The sequence below is a fragment of the Plasmodium yoelii genome (genome assembly GCF_900002385.2).
Source record: "Plasmodium yoelii strain 17X genome assembly, chromosome: 13".
NCBI lineage: Eukaryota > Apicomplexa > Aconoidasida > Haemosporida > Plasmodiidae > Plasmodium > Plasmodium yoelii.
This window is the reverse complement of record NC_036185.2, coordinates 2525325-2547145: the sequence shown is the minus strand read 5'-3', so window position 1 is coordinate 2547145 and position 21821 is coordinate 2525325. Positions and strand designations below refer to the sequence as shown.

The following is a 21821-nucleotide window of genomic DNA, read 5'->3' as shown; positions in this document are numbered from 1 at the left end:
AAACTCAAATTATCCACATATTTGACAACTGAGTAAGAGTACATATAGAGACAAAACTAAATAGTTTATTAATTAATTTTTTTTTCGTGTGTAGCTATAAAAAATCATAGCTAACCACATTTATTGGAATATGTATAAATAATTCAAATAAAAAAAAAATATGTTTATACAATATTTAAAGCGGTAATGCAGTACGATCAAATAATGCATATATACACACACGAATTTTGCTCATTTTGAGTAAAAAATTGTTTTAATATATATCGCTTCGATTTCAAGGAATTTTTCGACCATCAGGCAAAACAAGGGGGTCTCTAATTTTCTTAGGTTTTGCGAAATGATTGTCATACAACATTTTTTTATGTTCTTCGCTTACAATCGGGAATTTATCCCCAACCTTAAAAATGCAAAAAAATGAAGAAAAATGAAGAAAACATAAAAAAAAGCAATTAACACACCATTACGTATATGCGTATTATATACGACCCTATTGTGGATATTTATTTATACCTTTAAGTTGAGTTCCTTAGCATGTCCAGCCTAAAAAAAGGGAACAAACATATGTACACATATTTAAATAATATTTATAGATAAAAGGTACTTCTGTTTTTATTTTATTTTGTATTTTTTTACCTGAGCCATTATAATAAATCTTGGTTCCTGATTTTTTTCTTTTTCTTCTAATTTTTTATCATATGGGGGTCTATTTTCCTGTGTGTGAAAAAAAGGAAAAGATTTTACATTACAAAGTAAAAAGAAGAAGGATAATGTTTTAACAAAACTGTAAACTATTTTTTCGTATACATATATAATTTTGAAAATAATATATAAGAATATAATTTAATAATGCTTACCTCAATATTCATAATTGTTCCATCCGAATGCACATAAAATATATCACAGTTAAAGGAATCATAATCAATTTGTTTTTCTGGTGGTAATTGTTTATTATATTTTTCAATAACTTTTTTGGTATTAGCAAACTTTAATGGATCTCCATATAATAAACTTTTTAATTTTTTTCTTCGATATAAATGTATATTAGTGGATGGATCACCATCTTTAATAATATCATCTAGTGATGGGAATATATTTGAATCACTTTTTTCATTAGTAAATTGAAAACCATCTTCTCTTAATTTTTTTCTGATATCATAATTTACTGGTTCAAAGCTACTTATAATGTTTTTAAATGGGGAAAAGTAAAATAAGTTGGACATAGGACTTGCTGGTTTTTTTGCATATTTGGAAAACTTTTTATCATTTCTTATATTTAACTCATAACCGTCTATTTTTCTTTCTGGCCTTTTATTATTACTTTCGTGCAATTTATTTATATTTATTCTTTTAATGTTTTTACCATTTCCGTCGTTTTTTTGATATATATTATATTTAACATAATAGTATGGTTGTTTTCCTCTTTTCTTTTCATTTCGGAAACTCGTTTCATTCATATATGAGTAAAAAACATTCAATTTTTTACTTGTTGATAATTTTACATTTATATAAAGTACAAGAAAAATTACACAAATTATTGTTTTATGATTTAGTAACCAACACATTTATTTGTAACAATCGTGATATTATATATTTATGTTTCGTTCTTTTTATTTTTGGCCCTTGTATGTATAAATATATGCATAAATACAAAAACAAATTTATTCAGTTAAAGGAAAAAACAAAATAACATTTTTGATGCCCTTCAAAAAAAATATATATACATAAATCTATCCTTTATTGGTAGAAAAATTTTATCATCAAGAAAAAAAAATATACACATAAATCAATACATATATATACTTTATTAACCCATATACCACCTAAAATGCGCTTTAATTAAAGAACTTGCTAACATTGTGGCGACTAGAGACATTTTTTTTTTTTTTAATTTATATTGAATTATTATTTAACTTACAGTTTTATCTCCATACTAATGTATATTATTTTATATATTTTAATTAGATATATTCAAAAGAAATTTAAAGTTATAAACACAGATATGGTTAGCAAATATGTTGGTAAAATTATTCATGTATATAATATATGCATACATAATGTTTAAAAAAATTGCAAACGCTTTCATTTACATTATTAAAATAATAATGATATATTGAACCCACAATGAGGCGAATATATTTTTTAAAATAATGAATTATTTATTTAACATATATTGTACCAAAAAATAATATAGTAATAAAATAATAAACACTAACATGTGCAAGCTTTTCAAAAAACACATATTAGCGGTAATTCCTAATAATATATCTAAAGTCGCAATTCATTAGATATTTCGATTATATTACCTTTTCCCACATTTTTGGGTAGGTAATGCTTGATATCATATAATTATGTTTATTAGAAAGGTGAATACGCATACACAAAAATAACATTAATAGGGAATAACTTAATTCGGAATTATTCCTTTTACTAATTTATCATATTGTATATATGTTTCATAACTCTTTAAATTTATTGTAACAATTTTATTGATTTATTCCCATTTTGTGTGTCTCCTTTTTTTTTTTTTGCACTATCGAATTTATTACTCTTCTTGATCAGTTCCAATCCTTGAACATAAGTATAAAATCGTCCATTCCTAGTTTTTGTGTAACTAAATTAACATCTGTATTTATTTTATTTCCAACTTGCGCTAAACATTGATTAGCTGTATATTGTTTGCTTTGATGTATTTGCAAAATTCGTTCTTCTACTGTTTTTTCTAAAACAAATTTGTATATATTTACATCCTTCAATTGTCCTATTCGATGTATTCTTTCAAATGCTTGATCCTCAATAGCTGGGTTCCACCACAAATCCATAAGATATACTTTTGATGAAACCGTTAAATTTAATCCTACTCCTCCCGCCTTTAATGAACATAATAAAACCTTTCCTGATTTATTTTCGATAGGAATATCACAAGTTGATTGACAAAATCCAATTCCTGGTTGATATATTTTTCCTTTTTGGATGTTAAACCAATAAAGTGTGTTTTTTCTTTGTTCAAATGTTAATGATCCATCATATATTTTATTTGGTATTTCATGAAGTGTTAATAATTTTTCAATTATTTTAAGAAACCCTATCCATTGTGAGAATACAACTACATGAAGTTCATTCTTTATATCTTCTTTTATATGATCAAATAATATTCTTAATTTAGTAGAATATACAAAATTATCCTTTTTCATTTTTTTTAAAAAATCATCTAAAGGTGACTTATTTTGTTGTAAAGTTTTTAACGATTTTAAACTTATATAATTATCACATCCGGGGCATTTCTTTTCTGCTATTTGTGTTAAATTAAAATACAAATCTGCACACTTTTTACACATTATATGTAAACATTTACTGATTAATGGATATACCGAATCTTCTAAACAAATAACACATTGCATAGCTGTACCATTTTTTAGCATTTCTATTTCTTCCACATAATCATTGCTCAATTTGTTCGAATTTGACGATTTTTGCAAAAAGTTGTATATCAAAGTATCCTTTTTCAATATTTCATTTTTTACCGTTTCACTTTTCAGTGTATCCTCTACTTTCATGTTTGATAATTTTACACATATATTCGATTTTTCTGTTGCTGAATCGGTAGCAGATTCTGTTATTTTAGAGTTTTCTTCATACATTCCATTTATAATATCTTCATCATTCCACTCTTCAAAAAATGGCTTCGAAAATAGCAACAAAGGATGAGAACAGCATTGTCGTAATCTTAGAAGGAGTTGTAAAACATGAGAGTAATGACTTAATACATTACCATCATGCATATATGTATCAAATTTTGTTTTACTTCTATAAAATATAGCTCGATAAAAATCTTCTTCTTCTAAAGAAAACTTTAATTTTAATACGTGTACATTTTTTTTCGGTAAAGTAATAATATTATATCCTTCTCTTGTTTTGGAATTTTTTGTTCTTCTTAATAAAATGGGAGAAGATATTTTTCTAACTATATCTAATGCTATATTTAATTTATTTCTATTTACATAATCAGCAATTTCTTTACTCCACCATTCAATATTACCATATGGTTTTATTCCTAAAAATCTCAATAAAGGAAATATATCATATAGAGAATTTTGTATAGGTGTTCCTGTTAAACACCATTTTCTTTCTCCTCTTAATTTCCAAACAGCAACTGATTGAATTGAATTTTTATTTTTTATAACATGAGCTTCGTCAATTATTATTCTTCTCCATGTTATTTTATATAGTGGATATTCTTTCATACTATTTAATACTTTATTTGTTTTTTTATCCCCAGTTGAAGGTAATATTGAATTTTTTCCATTATTTAATGATGGTTTCATAAAAAAGCTGTTTAATTTTCGCTTTTTAATTTCATTACCTTTTTCTTCCCCATTGTTTGACCCTTCTAATTTATTAACGGGTTCTGGTTTCTCATTTTGTTCTTGTTTTTCTTTCGCCCATTTTGTATAAGAGAATTTGTTTTCTATGACGTATTCACTCTTACTCACATTAGTAGCATTGCTTTTCCCCTTAATAGTGGGGTTATTAGAAAGATTTTGATTACATGTATTTTTATATTCAGAAACTAAAGTTGAATATGTAGTAAGAACCACTGAATATTTTGACAATAAATCGCTATTTATATCTTTTGAATTGGCATAATATATATATGAGCTTATAAAGCCTTCTTTTGTATGCTTGTCTATTTCTTGTTTCCATTGATAAATCAAAGCAAGAGGTGCAATTATTAATGTCCCACCTTTGTTGTAATCAAATCCCTTTATTGTATTTTCAATTAAATATGTAATATTATTTTTATTTTCTACATTATTATTTTTTATATGCAATTTATTTTGATAAATATCATGTGCTATCAAACCTATACTTTGTATTGTTTTACCTAAACCCATCTCATCTGCTAAAATACCACCTCGAAATTGAGGAACGTATTGTGGATATGTCAAAGATAAGCATCCAGTAATTTTATTTACATAAAAATATTTTAATACAAATATTAATTTTCCTTCTTCATATATTTTTATATTAGGTATAAATGCATGCTCTTCCCACATAGGATTTAATGGTTCTTTGTTTCGAATATCATTATCATCATCATTATTATACTCTTCAGTCTTTACTAGCTTCTTCTTATTATTTATTTCGTTCATGCGTCCATTTTCTTCGTCATTTTCGCTATTTTCATCTTTTATTTTTATATTCGAATTAGAAGATCCACTTTCTGTTTTCATATCCAATAAATAAATTTCACAGTTATGCATGTATTTATTTACATTTACTTCTTTATCTATATATACGTCTCTATTTACATTTATTTCTTTATCTACATATACGTCTCTATTTACATGTACGTCTTTATCTACATATACATCTACTTCTTTATCTGCATATACATCTACTTCTTTATCTACATATACGTCGTTATATACATCTACTTCTTTATCTACATATAAGTCGTTATATACATGTATTTCACTACATGTGCTCTTACTTCTAATAATTTGGTCCAAGTCAATTTCCTTTGTCTTTTCCCCTTTGAAGATATTTTCCTTCAGATATTCAGGTGGATTTTCCTTTAGATACATCCACCATATTCCTTCTGCTTGGTATGCTTTTAGAGTGGGCTTAAAATACACACTATTTGGATAAATTTCTTTAAAATCCTCGAGTAAATACCCACCTCTATATTTTTCTTCGGCAAAAACCATATTTGTTGTGTCTTCGTTTTTTTCTTCTACTTCGTTTTCGCTTGCTGTATCCAAAATTTCTTCGTATTCCTTTGCTTGAGATATAGTAGAAGAACCTACAGAGTTTGAGGGCAAAAATTAGTGAAATAAAAATTTGAAAGAATAAACTTGATACTAAATAAAAATTCGACACAATATTTGTCTATACTTTTGTGGACAAATATAAGTATGCACATATACTATATCATCTAAATTATAGTACCTTGTGTCCCCCCTTTCAATGCAAAATCTAAATAAAAGGCATTGTTAGTGTTGATAGTTGATGAGCTTTCATATTTATTGGAGAAATTATCATTATTTTTTGTAAGGTTTTTTCCAGTAACTATTTTAGTATTTAAATCGTCAAAAGAATCGGAGCTTATATTTTTTGCCAATCTTAATGGTGCAATTTTTAATTCTTTAAATAAATTATTTACACTATATTTGATTAAAGAATTATATTCATGATATTTATGTACATCTATTTTAAATGAATCAGGATATAAAATAACATGCACAAAAGTTTTTAAACTTCCACCAAATTTAAAATCACATAATGATACTTTTTCTAATTTTATTTCTATTCTTATAGCATTTAATACCAAAAGTACACTTAGAGTTTTTGATAAATGACTTTTTAATTTTGATATATCTCTATTATTATGTTTAAGTCTTATACATGGATATCCTTCATTAATATCTTTTAAAACTTCACATTTATATTTATTCATTTCTACATATTTTTTATCTGATGATAATATTTCATTAAAATTATTATTTTTCTGAGATAGTGTATCATAGCGTACTGTAGAACTATCGTTATTATTTTCTTTTTTTTGCTTTTTTTGAGGCACCTTTTTTTTACCTGTTTGCGTTTTATTTTGTATATTTCTACCTATTATTTTTATATAATCATTTGAACTAATATAACTATCATTAATTTTTAAATTATACATAGGAGAAAACGATCTCTTAGTTGATTTGGGTGTTATTTCATAACTTATACTTACATCTTTATCATTTTTAACATCGCATATTTCACTAGATAATATAATAGAATCTGTTTCTATACAACCTAGATAATATTCAAAATAAACACCTTTACCTCTAATTAATTCCCCATCCTTATTGAATGACTTTATTTCGTCTATTTTATCATTATTGTAAATTCTTATATCACCAATTACTTCAACTAAAAAAATATAAAAAAAAACGTTAATAAACAAAACAATATGATATAAATATTTACATTTTTGAAGCAGTATGTATACATTATTACAAGTTTACTCATTTTTACATTTTTTTCCAATCTTACTGTCACTATCTGATTCCTTAAATTTATTGTAGTTAGCTTTGTTTCTCGAGGGTTTTGAAAGATCATTTGTTTCTTTTCCATTATATGGTTTACGTCCATTGCTGTTTAAATTCACAAGTTCGATAACGTCATCGCTATAGTTATATTTTGATACGTTATTTGATTCATTACAAATATTATTTTCACATTTAAAATAATTTGAAGTAGTCATTTAAAATAAAAATATATTAAAGTTTAAAAATAAGAGAAATAGAAAAGGGAGCATAGCGAAGAAATCATACACAGAAATAAAAAATGTAGCAAATGTGCATAATAAAATTTTAATTTAATAAAATAAATAACTATAAATATTTTACTAATGCTACAAGTATACTCTCTCATCCAGCATATCTAATGCAAATTTTTATGTATTGAGGAAAAATTAATTGATAAAATAATTTTTTATTTTGTTCACACATTTAACTACATTTCGTTATCTATATTTATCTTTTCAAAATTTGCTGTTTCGCATCTATCTATTATATATTTAATATATATTATACATATCGGCGATTAGAAAGAAAGACATGGGACAATGTTCCGCCCCTTTACATATATTCTTGTGAGTATGTAGATGTTTAAAAATAATATTAAATGGAAGAATTAATTGAAAAATTAAAAAAAAAGCCACAATATTAAGTCATGGAAATTTTTTCATTTTTTTCTCCCTTACAATATAAGTATTAAAATTGTCCTTATTTATAATAAAAAGAAAGACAAAAAATCGTTTTAATTTTTTCAAATATTTTCAAAATGTGAGGGAAAAAAGAAAGATAACATATTATTAAAATAAATACCCCCCAAACAAGCAGTAATCATTATTTAATTATAAAATACAAATAAATTTCTCGATTTTGTAAAAACAAAAAAATTACAAAAGTATACAAAGGATTCATAATATACATAAATTTGTATATAATAAAAGCGTAACTGTTTTTTTTTTTTTACCCTTTCGTTAATGAAAACATATATAAGATTATTAAAGCATAAAATTTTAGTAAGATTATGTTCAAGTATTATGAAAAATATAATTATTTTATAATCTATTATATTTTTTTCGTTTTATTTATGATTATAGTACGAGAAAATATCCTATTATTTTTATCCTTTTTGTTTTAGTGTATATTTGTATGCAACTATTAAATAATACCAGTGTGTTTGTTTTGTGGCAAAAAAAAAGGCGTTTAATATATTTCTTTAAGTTTCGCACATAGGTATAAATAAAATATATTACGTTATCATTATTATAGTTTTTTGCACGAATTTTACATTTTTTGTATTAAAAAAGTTATATTTATTTTTCATTCATTTTATGTATTCTTTTTTAAAGAGAAATGTAAAAATTGTATTTCGTAAAAAAAAATAAAATAAAAAAGTGTATAATGTATAATTAATTTTTTACACTCATTTATACACTTATGCACTATTTTTTATACACATATTTATTCGCATATATTCCCATTTAATTCGCTATTATTTGCATTATTCGCATTTATTATATCTTATTAGCACATTTTGAAGTAATTAAAAGAAAACAAAAATTTAAGTGTAGCCCATTTTAACGTATTACTTTAATGTAACATATTACACATTTATATATATATTATAATATATTTGCATATGTCCTTTTTTTTCGTTAAGCTTATTTAATATTATGTATATATTTATATTTTCTTTTAAAGGGGAAAATATTATATATTTTATGTTTTTAATCATTAATGAATTAATATAATTACATGCATATATTGTATATATACCGATTATTTACAAAATTTCATACATATCCTTTTTTACATAAAATCCAAAAGATTAAACATGGATTTAATTTTCTTCGTCGTTTTTTACATATACATATTAACTTTAGTAAGATAGATAATAAATAAATAAATATATTGTGTTTAAAAAATAAAATAAGCAAAAAAAAAAATAAATGAAATTACACTTAATATTATAGGCCTATTACGCACTGATACAATTGTGACTAAAATTATGCGTATTTTTTTTTTTGCCGCATTAAATAACGAATTGATATGACAAACATGCGCATATGTGTTAAAATACTAATTCATATATTTAAACATATATATTTTTTATTTTACGTTATTTTTTTTTTTTTTCCAATCTTACTTCAATGCTATTTATAATGCAAATGTCAGTTTAACACATTTTATTTCGTAAGATTACTCAGTAATTGCACATATATATTACAGATTATGAAAATGTGCATTTATAGTAAGATTGGTGTTATTTTTATTTGAAAAATTATGATAATTATATCTCAGAATACATGTTTTTAAGTGTAATAAACACACACATATTATTAATATAAAAGGGAAGGAATATTTACCTACATGCATACAAAATACATGCATGCAGTATATATATAATTGATACAAAAATAGCATTAAAAAACATATTTATGCATATTCCTTTAACCCGTTCTATGTAAATAATTTTTCCTAAACAAAGTAGAAAAAATGAATAATTTAATGAATACAATAAAACAAAAAATCCAACTAGGAACTAAATTATATAATAAGACCTCGGAAGCCGGAATGCCAATGCGATCGTCAAAAATAAATAATCTTAATATGGATATAAATGATGGGATTATTGACGAAGAGTCTATGACTCCTCGAGCGTTTGATAAAACAAAAAAAAGCATGGCTGTAACAAATTATACTACTATAATGAACGAAAATATAGGGGATCAAAATAATGAACGAAATATCAACGAGGATGGTATAAATGAAACAGAGTTAAATGCAAATCCACGAAAAAGACGAAATCGAGGTCAAGAAAATATATATAATAGTGATGAAGACAAATTCAATAAAGTGATGAATAGGGATTCAAAAGATGATGAAATATACAACAATATGACAGAATCGGAATCTATGGATAATATCAATTTAAATAAAAAAATGGAAAAAAAGGAATATTCACAAAAAGGGAATAATAATAATAATACAAATAATTCACGTGAAAATATAAATAATAATTTTGATTATAATAATAAAATGAATGGTGAAATAGAAAATAATACATCTTCATTTATGAGCAATGGATGGGGAACTCCTAAAAAAAGTAATGTAGGTCATAATTATTATTCCGGAATTGATAATCCATCTACTTTAAAAAAATATAAAACTCCATGTGAAATGGATATGATAAATCCTGATGAAAGTTTAATAGGAAATAAATGTATAACTATAAATAATTATGTAAATCCACCAAAATTTGTATCCCAAACATTTACCCCTAGTAAATTTCCATTATCAGGCGAAAAAAATCCTGATATGACTTATGAAGATTTTAGAGGTTTTTTTAAAAATAATGCATGTATAATAAGTGAACATGAATTTAATAGTAAAAAAGCAAAACACAAAATTGGTGATAATGATAGAAAATATTTTGAAAATTTTAACGTAGTTTGTGAAACAAATTTATGGCCAAATAAAAGAGGCGTCTCACAATCAGTTAATAAAAATGCCCCAAGTATTACTACAAATACTACGGCAATTGGAAACTCAAATGATAGTAGTGTTTCAATTCGTAGTAGTAACCATCGCAGTATTGAACGAAATTTAGCACATAGCAACACTTATGGAAATTATGGTAACAGCTCTTTTTTAAATAATTACAAAGAATCTCCAAAATCCAAAAAACGAAAAGGCGATGGTAGTCCAAAGCTTAGCACAAAAAAATTGTTAAATGCATTATCGGGAAATGATACAAAAAAAAAAGATCACAATAATAACAGTCCTATTAGAAGTTATAAAAAATCTAAAACTCAATCTAATGAAAAAGAAGACAGTGAATATGATACTGATGGAAATAAGAAAAATAAATTTAAATTTATAGATTATGAATTAAATCCAGTTTTAAAAACTGAAAAAGATACAAATAAAACAAATGAATGTATTATAATGGAAGAATTATGTAAACATAAACAAAATCCAATAACAACTATTTATGAACCATATTCAAAAGATTTAGATGATATATTTAATAAAAATATAACTAAAACACCTATTACTTTATTAAATTTATATCAATATTTATTAATTATTATATCTAGACGTAATAAAAAAAATCAACCAGTTTTTTATCGATTGATAAAGCAAGAAATTACCAATTTAAATCCATCTTGCATATTTACTGGAGAAATGTTAAAACAATTAGCTTGGATTGCTCCGAATTTAATTCAATTAAATAAAGTAGTTATAACAAAAGAAATATATGAAGCTAATCATGAAATATATACAGATTATGTTACTGGAAGAAAAGTCGAAGATATACAAATAAGAGAACATACAGAAAAATGTGAAAATATATATGAATATACATCATCTGATAAATTAGAAATGCTAAAAAGAATAATTATCAATTGGGCAAATATTAAACATACAGAATTATTAAAAAAAATTAATCCAGATTTTTATTTTCCTAAATATTCAGAATTAAAAAAGTGGCATTCACTCTTTAATTTTAATCAAATTATTTTTCCATCTGTCGTTTTGGAAGAAAATAAAATCTTAGCTCAATTAGCTCGAACACCCCAAGAAAGCAATGCAGACGATTTTATTGTAATACAAGATAGTCCAATAAAGTGTGCAACTATTGATTTAAAAAAAAATAAATGTTTTATTAAAGAAATGGAAAAGGAAAAAACTCGAACTCCATTAGGAAGAAATAAAAGAAAATCAAATTTTCTATTTAACACAACTAACAATAATACCAATAATTCTAATTCAATTGCTTCACAAGGATCTCCAAAAAAAAGAGAAACAGACAATATGAAGCAAATACGTGAAGAAGCCCATAAAAAAAATATCATAAAATTGATCAAAGATGAGTTTGATAAAGAGTATGATTTATTAGTTACTGAAAAAAAAAAATTCGAAAATGCAAAATGGATAGCAGAAATTATTCATGAGCAATTTATAGTTGAGGGAACATGCACAGTAATCGAATTAAAAACTTTTGCTAAAAAAGTTGCAGATAAATATAAAAGTAATAAGGATTTCAAAATGGATGAACAATTAATAGTAAAATTAATAGAAATGTTACCAGAATATGTTACAGATATTCATGTAAAACCATGTTTTGCTGTTAAAGATAATATGAATCTATCAGTAAAGACAAAAAAAAACCTTTTCAATTTCTTACAACCTTTATCTAACAAAATTGAAGATATTTCAAACAAATATGAACAAGCAAAAAATAATAAAGAAAATAGATTAAATGATTTGTGGAAAAAACACAATGTTAATTTTGAAATTACAGAAAATATTAAAAAATATTTCTTTACACCCGGATCTATTGCTTTGTCTAATTTATAACAGGGGCATTGTTGCTGCTGCTAACTATGATTCGAGGAGGGAAACATTCCTATCCGTTTCACTCATATACTCTTACATATTGAACCACATGTCATTATTATAATATTTTTTATTCCATTTGCTTTTTTTTCTTTTTTTTATGTTATTTATTTGTTTGTTTATGCACCTCTGTTGAGTACTATTGTATGTAATATATACATCGTCTCATTCTCCTCATCCCGCATTTTCCATGCGGCATATAATCATGTCTTACATTGTATAAATGTGATCATGCATACATACAAATATTTATATAATTAATGAAATGCTCAGTGTATAGGTTAAAGTAGCCTGGCCCTTACATATATTTATCCTCATTGTGCATTATGCTCATTTTACGTTGATACATAGAGCTACTTTACACTTTTCTTAATCACTAAGCATAACCAAGCAAATGACTTTCCTCTGTTATTCTTTTAACCTTCCAATATTTGTTTTCCATCACCATATCGTATTATTGTTTACGTATAAATATTCACAAAATATATGCATATAACCTTACATATATGTGATGATATATACTTTTATACCTTTTTTTCGATATTTTCTTTATTGCATCCATTATTTTTTCTTTGCAATGAACGCACTTAAAGAAAGGCAGTGATGATTATTTTTTTTTCCCTCTTTTTCATTTGCAAAAACCTAATACAAATTGAACATATTTACAAATATCTCCTCGTTTATTTGATTTTTAATATAGCGTTTCCTTTTTTTTTTTTTACTTATAAATCTATTGTCATTTGGAAACGCACATAATGAATAATCCCTGTATATAAATAATATACCCATACGAATTTCCAATGCTCCCATATATATTTCACCCAATGTGTGTTTTTACAATACCTACATTATTACAAAATTAATATAAATGCTTAGGACATTATAAAGGAATATCTCGTTTGTATTTATCCTTTTTTGTATTTTTATTTTTACAAATTATTTAGAAATTTTTTAATGCTATACAAAGTGATTATCAACGCATATTTCAATAAACAAGCATATATGCAATGCATATATATATGTGAACTTTTTACATCCTTATTAATTGTTTATGGAAATGAAATTTCTCAAAAATAGCATAAAACGATGAAATAATAAATATATATTATTTTATATTTTTTGCACAGTTATATACATTATGTTTTAATTTAAAAAGTATGGACAAATAAAAAATGAAAATAAACAAATATATATATACCTACAAATATAAACCATCCACATGCAATCTTTAAAAATTTGAATAGTTGCATGCATACTCACAAAAAAAACATATCTACGTATATATATGCATACGCGCATATATATATGCAAACAATAATTATAGGCACAATGACCACCCTTTCAATGACACATTTCTTAACAAAAACATATTTGTTTTGTTCATTTACACAGATTATGATTTAAAAAGTAAATAGAACAAAAAATCCTTTTGTTGTTTTGCTCAGTTAAATTAGTAATAAAAATGTGCCAGTTCGCTCTCCCCATATGTGTACTTAATAAATTCTAGGTTTCCTTTGCATTGCAACTATGAGCCTACCAGAGTAATCGGTAAACTCTTGCATACCATATGATATTAAATAAAAATCCTCATGTTTTAGTATTTCCATTTCTTCTTGCATTGTTTCAAATTGCACTGGAAATAAAAAAACAAGCATACCATTGTCAACAAGTGTTTTCGAGGCGATAGTTAGAAGATCTTTTACAGCTAAGGCGCAAGAATAGGTAACTGTTTTAGTATTTATTAATGATTTTGCTTTGCTCAATTTATCATTATTACTAGGTTCACTAATAGAATTAGAAACAATAATATTATCATTAGCTTCTGAATTCCCAATATAGTTACTATTATTTTGGAGAGCATCTCCATAATTATTAGAAATACTGTCATTAGTTATATTCCTGGAATTTTCATTTTCGATTTTATTCGTTTTTTTGGGGTTTTCTGTTTTTATAGACATACGAACAGTTGCTCTATTTCCATATGGGGGGTCTGTTACTATAGCATCAATCCATGGTTTATGAAAAAAGTTCCAAACAGGATTAGAATTATCAGATACTAATATTTCTGGACTGTTTAGATTATATTGTTTAAAATTTTCAAATATTGTTTTTTTATTACTTTTATGTTTCATGTGAGGGTTTAAATAAGATAATTTATAACCTTTTAATAATCTTATGTCGATATCATTACCTATACATATTGCATTAAAAACAGAAGATGCAATTAGTAATCCTCCTGAACCAACAAAAGGATCTAATACTATATCTCCTTTTTTTATTTTTGCAATATTACACATAATAAAAGCTAATTCATTATCAGTTGTAGTTGGTCCTAATATACGCCTTTTATTTAGAGCATAATGGGCCCACCATGTTTTCCTATTGTTATTTTCAATTTTTTTTTTTTCATTAACATCATTGTTACAATTATCGCATTCTTTTTTATAACTACTACAAGCATGTTCATTTTTATCTTTATTATAAATTAATAATGGATTAAACTTCCTCAGAGCAATACATTTACCAAAATAAATTTTATTTAAAATTCCTTTAGATTCTTTATCATATTCTTCAAATATGGCTAATTGAACATGTGGATTTAATATATCTATATTTTTATATTTTTCTACATAAATATTAAACATATCCATTTTTTTTACCTTTTCTTCTTGATTTATTATTTTACCATATGCATGGAAATGAAAACACCATTTTTTATTATTTAAAGTACTTTCAAATAAATCATTTTTTGCTTTTAAATTTGCTAATAGTTCATCATACGTTTCCCCTTCCCCCCATATTTCAACAACACCTTTTATTAAAATACTTCTTGATAAGACATTTTCCCATATATTTTCAATTGAAATATTTTCCTTTAGTTTATTTATTTTTATATATGTTTCTCCCGCATATTTATTTTTTTTTAAATTTAATTCCTCCCCATTTAAGGATATGTTACAATAATAACCAAAAGTTTCTAGCAACGATTTTAATTCAAGTATTTTTAATTCGTCATATTTATTATGACTGCTAAACCAAATCAGATATGACATTCCTATTTTCTCTAACTCTTAAATATTTTTTATTATCACCCTCATGTATATTTTTTGTTATACCCCAAAAAGTATTACCAAAATTGGTTAAAAAATAACAACAAAATAGTAATAGTAATAATAATAATAATAAAAAAAATAAAAATAATGAAGATAATAATTAAAAAATAATAGTAGATAATAAAAATATAAAAAATAATAGTAATAATAAAAATATTAAAAATTTTAAATTAATTCCCATAAGGCGCATGTAAAAATAAAGTAACACAATAGATGCTATTAATTCGTATTTCCTAAAAATAAAACATAAAAATATATTTTACGTTATAGGTTCTATTAATGTTTTTATATTACATATATTTTTTTTATTTTTTATGTTTTAAAAAAAAATAATTTATTGAAAAAATCTGAACATTAAAATATAAGAGTATAAATTTAAGACCAATTTTTTTTTTTTTAATTTTGTGAATTTTGTTAATTATATATTTAATTTTTTTTAGTAAAAAAGTTATTTGTCCTAAAACAACAAAATAATAAATGTTGCTAAAAGGGATACCACAATGAAAGCCCACAAGAATACAGCCAACAATGCGCTGATAAATTTAATTAAAAACATACATATAAATTTTTTTTTTTTATATTAATTAAAAATGGCATATAAACCAAACTCCAGTATATATTTATATACTACACTTTTTCTCCTTTTTACGCATTTTATCATGTGCTTTGTTTTGGTTTTCAGTATTATGAAAGCTAAATTGTTTTTTAATAAAATAATTCAATGGGAGTGTCCTAAAGAACACTACCAATAAATACGCATATTATCACCACATAATAATTATGTTTTGTTCCCTTTTCTTTGTTTTGTTGTGAATTTGCATATTTTTGTTGATGCCTCATTTGATGTAAAAGAATACATATATAATATATATATTTATTTAATTATATGTTTATATATTTATAATTTTACGCACTTTTGTTTGTTTTAAGAGCCGTATACATACATGTACATAAACCTAAGTGCATATTTTTTTATACATTTCGTTAAAATGATTACATTAAATGATCATACCCCTATGCATTTGCATAGGGCTTATATATTTACCTCATATGTGATATTATGCATATAAATACATTTACATGTTTTATTTTAATGATAATAAAATACGTGGAGTAAAAGAATGATGCACACGTGCATTTGGAAAAAAAATTATTAAGTATAAAAATTATTGTATAATACATGAAAAAAAAAAATACATACCATTATACACATTTATATAAAATATATATACATTATATGTATTATTTCAAATACATTTGAATTCAATACAAAGTCAAATAAACTTAAGAATATATCTTTGTGAACATAAAATTAATTTATATGTCCCATCACTAAACATGAAATGTATTACATCAATAAAACATTTGCTTAAGATAACCACAAATAATTTAATTGATAAGACGTTTTTAATATTTTATGTTTTATTTATTTATACACAAACCAAGAAAATACATACATATTATATATAACATATGCGATGATACATACAACCATGCATACATGCATACTACTTACATATACATCACTAAAATCTATTGTTTTATAACATAAAATCCTTATATAACTTTCATTATAAAAATTATAAGTTATTCTTGTACTTGTATATTGAATGAAAAGTAATAAATATTATATATATAGTTAACCAAAATATATTAAAAGTTTATTATACAATAAGACTAAAGAAATAATTAAATGTCACTATGAACCAAAATTAGCATTGTCTGAACTATATACTTAGATACATAAATGTGTATTTTTTCTTTATTATTTTTTTTTATCATTTTTGTTAATACATTTTTATTAATATATTTTTATTTTATTAAAACATTCATTTTGTATCCATTGTATTGTTGTCCATAAAGGTTTATCGTAATGGTTTATTTCCATTTATACAGTTATGCATATATGCAAATTATAAATGCATATTTTTTTTTTGGAGTTTATGCACATATATTTTTTCATTATTTAAAAAAAATTACATTAGGCACCAATCTTACTTTCGTGTAAAATAATTTACTGTTTTTAGTTAATATTACCATACACTTTTTTTCCTTTTTTTATGATTACAATTCTTATATATATTATATATATATTTTTGATAGTATCACTTTAAAAATTTTTTAATTTTATACAATGAAATGCAATTATATTAATATAAAGTAAAAAATGCATAATACATATACATATATTACTAGATTATTATAAAATATATACTTTATTAATGTTTAGATAAATGCATATAAAGATATATATCAGCACATTAATATAATGTTTTCAAAATGGTGTACAAAAAAATATAAGGTATTTAATTGCCAAATAATATATAATTGTGTGTATAAATATCTATTATATATATAATATATATTTTAATGAATGTGTATGCATGCGTATAAATGCAATGCAATCATGCGTGTGTATAGTTGCATATAATATATTTTGTATTCCTTTGCATCGATATAAACATATTCCTTGCATAGATATAATTCATATCATTCCATAGTACAAAACATTTACTGCATAGATATAAATGTATCTTCGTGCATAGATACAATAGTATTTAGTAATATACATTTTGTATTTGTATGTGTATTTTCACAAAAATTGTGTGTATACATGCTTGCAGAATAATTTAGACAATAAAAATGTTTGCACCATAAAAAAATATATAAAAAATAAAGCATATCTGCATATACTACATGTTATTTTTATAAATTTCCAAAACATACACGGTGAAAAATAAAATAATAATAGAATAGACCATAAAAAAAGAAAGTAAAATAATCGAAAACAAGTAAATACTACCACCTTGCATTTCATTGTATTTCATTATTTTTGTATTATATATATTTTTAATGTATTTCAATTTTATACTGAATTGTAAAATATACAAATTTATATATTTAGTTTATATTGTTGCACCATTTTGAAAAATGCATGTATAAATGCATATATAAATGCATTTTATCATTTTTGTTTTTTAACATTGTTTTTTTTAATAAAAGTTTTTTATGTTCAAAATATGAAATCTCTATAAATATTTGTTGTTTTAAATTATACACTTATTATACCAAAATTATTAGACGTTGTTTAACTATTATTAATTTTATCTTTTTGGTTTTTGACCATATAAATATGCATATATGTATCTATACATACATTAATGTGTACATATTCCTTTATTCACATTTAGATACATGTCTACTTGTTCCTATTCATTAAATTATTACTAAAAAGAAAATATATATATCCATTTATTTATATAATAATAATTTTAGCAATCCTATTTTTTTGTTTTACATTAGTTTTTTTTTTTTTTTTTTCCAAATAGTTTTGCTTAAATAATTTTTATTGACAATAATGAATTAGTTAAAATAATAAGGAATTTATTATATATATTGTTATATACATTCTACTAATTTATATATAAAAAACTTAATACTAAAAATATACCCATATCGATAGAAACAACATCAAGAAACTGCAGAAAACGTGCAAAACAATCATAATAGACTAAATCGACAATTGAATAAATAAAATATAAAAATGAATAATAATTTGCATTATGAAGAATTCAAAGAAGATAACTACATTAAAGCTTGGATTAGACAATCCGAAAATCCTGAGCTTTATAAAGATTGGAATGATATAGAAGATACCTGTAGCAGTAATGAGCTCACAAAAGTTGTTGGATTTAATAATTTTAATAGTAACCTAATAAATGTTATAATGAATGAACATGCGAATAATACCTTAAATAAAAAGAAAAAAAGAAAAGCATATAGTTTATTTTATAGTAATGAACATAATCAAGAAAATTTTTCTTTTTATAAAGATGATATTTATAATAACAATTTTGACCATAATAATTATAATATTGATAATTGGACCAATAAAAATTTCATGAACATAAACAATAATGCTAACTTAATCAGTGGAAAACATAATCGTCATAGTATAACTTCATCTTTTGATGGTAATGATACGAAATGCTTTACTGGGTTAGATAACACACCAGCATCTAATATATTTGATAAATCTGAACATGACCACAACACATCAAAAAAAATCAAAAGAGAAAATGTATGTACTGAAAATAATGATGATACCTTATTTAATAATTTTATGAATTCATCACCTTTTTTTAAAATTAAAAAATTAAAAAAAATAAGTCGTGAAAGTGCAAGTACTAGTGAATTTTTTAATAATTATCTTGAAACACCAACTAAAGTTTTAAATTCAAATCAAAATTATTATGATTTAGAAAGTAAAAAAGGAACTTGCACAAACACAACAAAAGAAAATACATCTGAAGAATATGTTTCTTCTAATAATAGTGCAAGTAAACGAACCATTAATTATTCAAATAAAACGGACGATTTTAATGATTATAGATTTAGCTCAGAACATGATTATTTATCTTCTTCTGAATATGTTGATGAAGAAGACCCATCTAGGTGCTTAAACAAAAGGCAAAGCGAAGTTAATTTCTTAGGGCAAAAATTGGATTACAAAATAGTTGAAGAACCTATAAATTTCTCGAAAAAACATCCACGATATAGCATGATATGATATCTCAATTTATTTATAAATATTTTACATTGATATATGAAATAATCTTGTTATGACAATTGTTGTTAGATACAATGATATTATCATTATATTTGTTACACAAGTGAGATGACAAGGAATCTTAAAACCAATAAAAATTATCGTATTACATCATATAATTATATTTAATTATTGTAAAATTTACAAGTATCTTAAAATTATCGTTTTATGGCCACATTAATATAACACTAGTAGAACAAAATATTCTGGAAGAATGCTCTGTTTTTTTTTTTATTTTATTTATGAATTTTTTTGTAAGGTTTACGTCTATATATCTATATAAATAAATATTTGTATTTATACGTATGTGTTCTAATTGAAATTAAATTATAAACCCTAATTTACAGGGACGTTCATACATATAATATATTTTGTTTCTTCCTTATAAATTAGGATAATTATTATTTGTTATTTTTATTTTATTTTTACACCAATAACTTTTAACAAAAAATATAAGTAAAATACTTTTTATCTCTCATTGTATTGTCTTAAAACTCACCAATATATCAATTACACATAATATATAAGTAAACATACCAATTTATATACAGGAAATAATACCAATATTTGAATATAACTCTTTTAATATTTTATCTGTTCATTTATATTTTATTATTATATTTTGGGGGGGAATAATGTCTATGTTTATGTAACGCTTTCATTATTTTTTTTTTTTTTTTTTGTGTAACGAATGTATGGGATGATACAGAAATAGCGAAAATATCAATTTTCTTTATTCATTTAATTTGGTACATTTTTAAAGCTATGTTTTATATACAATAAATTCAAGTTTCGATTCGAATAATTATAAAAGAAACATATAGAGGAGTAATTAATATATTTATCATTATGAGGGTTACATAAATAGTGGCATATAAATATCCATATTATATGTATCTCCATATTATACCCATTTAGTTGCATATTTAAATGCATTTTGTTCTATAGATCACCCTTTTCTCATTTTGAAAATTTATGAGAGTTTTTCCTTACGCATCAAATATATTAAAAAGAAGAAAAAACGATTTGTTAATACAAAAAAAATATATGGAGACACATATAATATCATATATTTTCAAATACATAAAAATATGTGCAAGGTGCCACCTTTTATTATAAACTCTTCAAAATTTAAACTTTATAGAAAAAAAACTGCGGTAATATTTTTTTTTTATTTGTCATACTTTTATATCATATGTATAGCGAATGTTTATTTATACATGCTTAAATTTATTTATCTTATAAAATAAAATGCGTAAGAAATATACATATTATATCCATGTAACATATGTTTGTATAAATCTGCATTTTAATAATATATAACATATAATATATATTAACAATGCATCCAAAATTTCAATAAAATAAGCATGTTTTAAATATGAAAAATAAAATGAAATAATATTTTCAAGAATATTTTTTATAAAAAAAATTATTTTAAAATATTCAAATTGTATTACTCATTTTTTTTTTTTTTCATTTTCAAAAAGAGATTACAGAAATTTGTTTGTTCCACATATAGGAAGAAAAAAAGGACAGTATGCGTAGCCAAAATAATTAAAAAAAATACCTCAAAAAAATTCCTTTCATATTTGTTATTAAAAATTTGCTTAATAAAAAAAAATTAAAATAATA

The 21821-nt window shown here is 23.3% G+C and overlaps 5 protein-coding genes across 5 annotated transcripts; 2 read left to right on the top strand and 3 right to left on the bottom strand.

Moving 5' to 3' along the window:
• Window positions 1–274: 274 nt before the first annotated feature.
• Window positions 275–1562, bottom strand: PY17X_1362200 (conserved protein, unknown function; the record flags this gene model as incomplete). Its single annotated transcript, XM_725810.1, has 4 exons — window positions 275–397; window positions 511–540; window positions 634–711; window positions 855–1562. 4 exons carry the CDS (start codon window positions 1560–1562, stop codon window positions 275–277), a joined length of 939 nt encoding a protein of 312 aa, XP_730903.1.
• A 993-nt stretch (window positions 1563–2555) lies between these two features.
• Window positions 2556–7252, bottom strand: PY17X_1362100 (DNA repair protein RAD5, putative; the record flags this gene model as incomplete). Its single annotated transcript, XM_022957297.1, has 3 exons — window positions 2556–5803; window positions 5950–6918; window positions 7042–7252. 3 exons carry the CDS (start codon window positions 7250–7252, stop codon window positions 2556–2558), a joined length of 4428 nt encoding a protein of 1475 aa, XP_022813737.1.
• A 2305-nt stretch (window positions 7253–9557) lies between these two features.
• On the top strand, window positions 9558–12425 carry PY17X_1362000 (CDT1-like protein, putative; the record flags this gene model as incomplete). Its single annotated transcript, XM_720861.2, has 1 exon — window positions 9558–12425. The coding sequence occupies one exon, from the start codon at window positions 9558–9560 to the stop codon at window positions 12423–12425; it is 2868 nt and encodes a 955-aa protein (XP_725954.2).
• A 1532-nt stretch (window positions 12426–13957) lies between these two features.
• PY17X_1361900 (tRNA guanosine-2'-O-methyltransferase, putative) lies at window positions 13958–15517 on the bottom strand (the record flags this gene model as incomplete). The annotated part of the gene is made up of 1 exon (XM_720862.1): window positions 13958–15517. The coding sequence occupies one exon, from the start codon at window positions 15515–15517 to the stop codon at window positions 13958–13960; it is 1560 nt and encodes a 519-aa protein (XP_725955.1).
• Window positions 15518–19121: 3604 nt separating this feature from the next.
• On the top strand, window positions 19122–20147 carry PY17X_1361800 (uncharacterized protein; the record flags this gene model as incomplete). The annotated part of the gene is made up of 1 exon (XM_720863.1): window positions 19122–20147. One exon carries the CDS (start codon window positions 19122–19124, stop codon window positions 20145–20147), a length of 1026 nt encoding a protein of 341 aa, XP_725956.1.
• Window positions 20148–21821: the final 1674 nt, after the last annotated feature.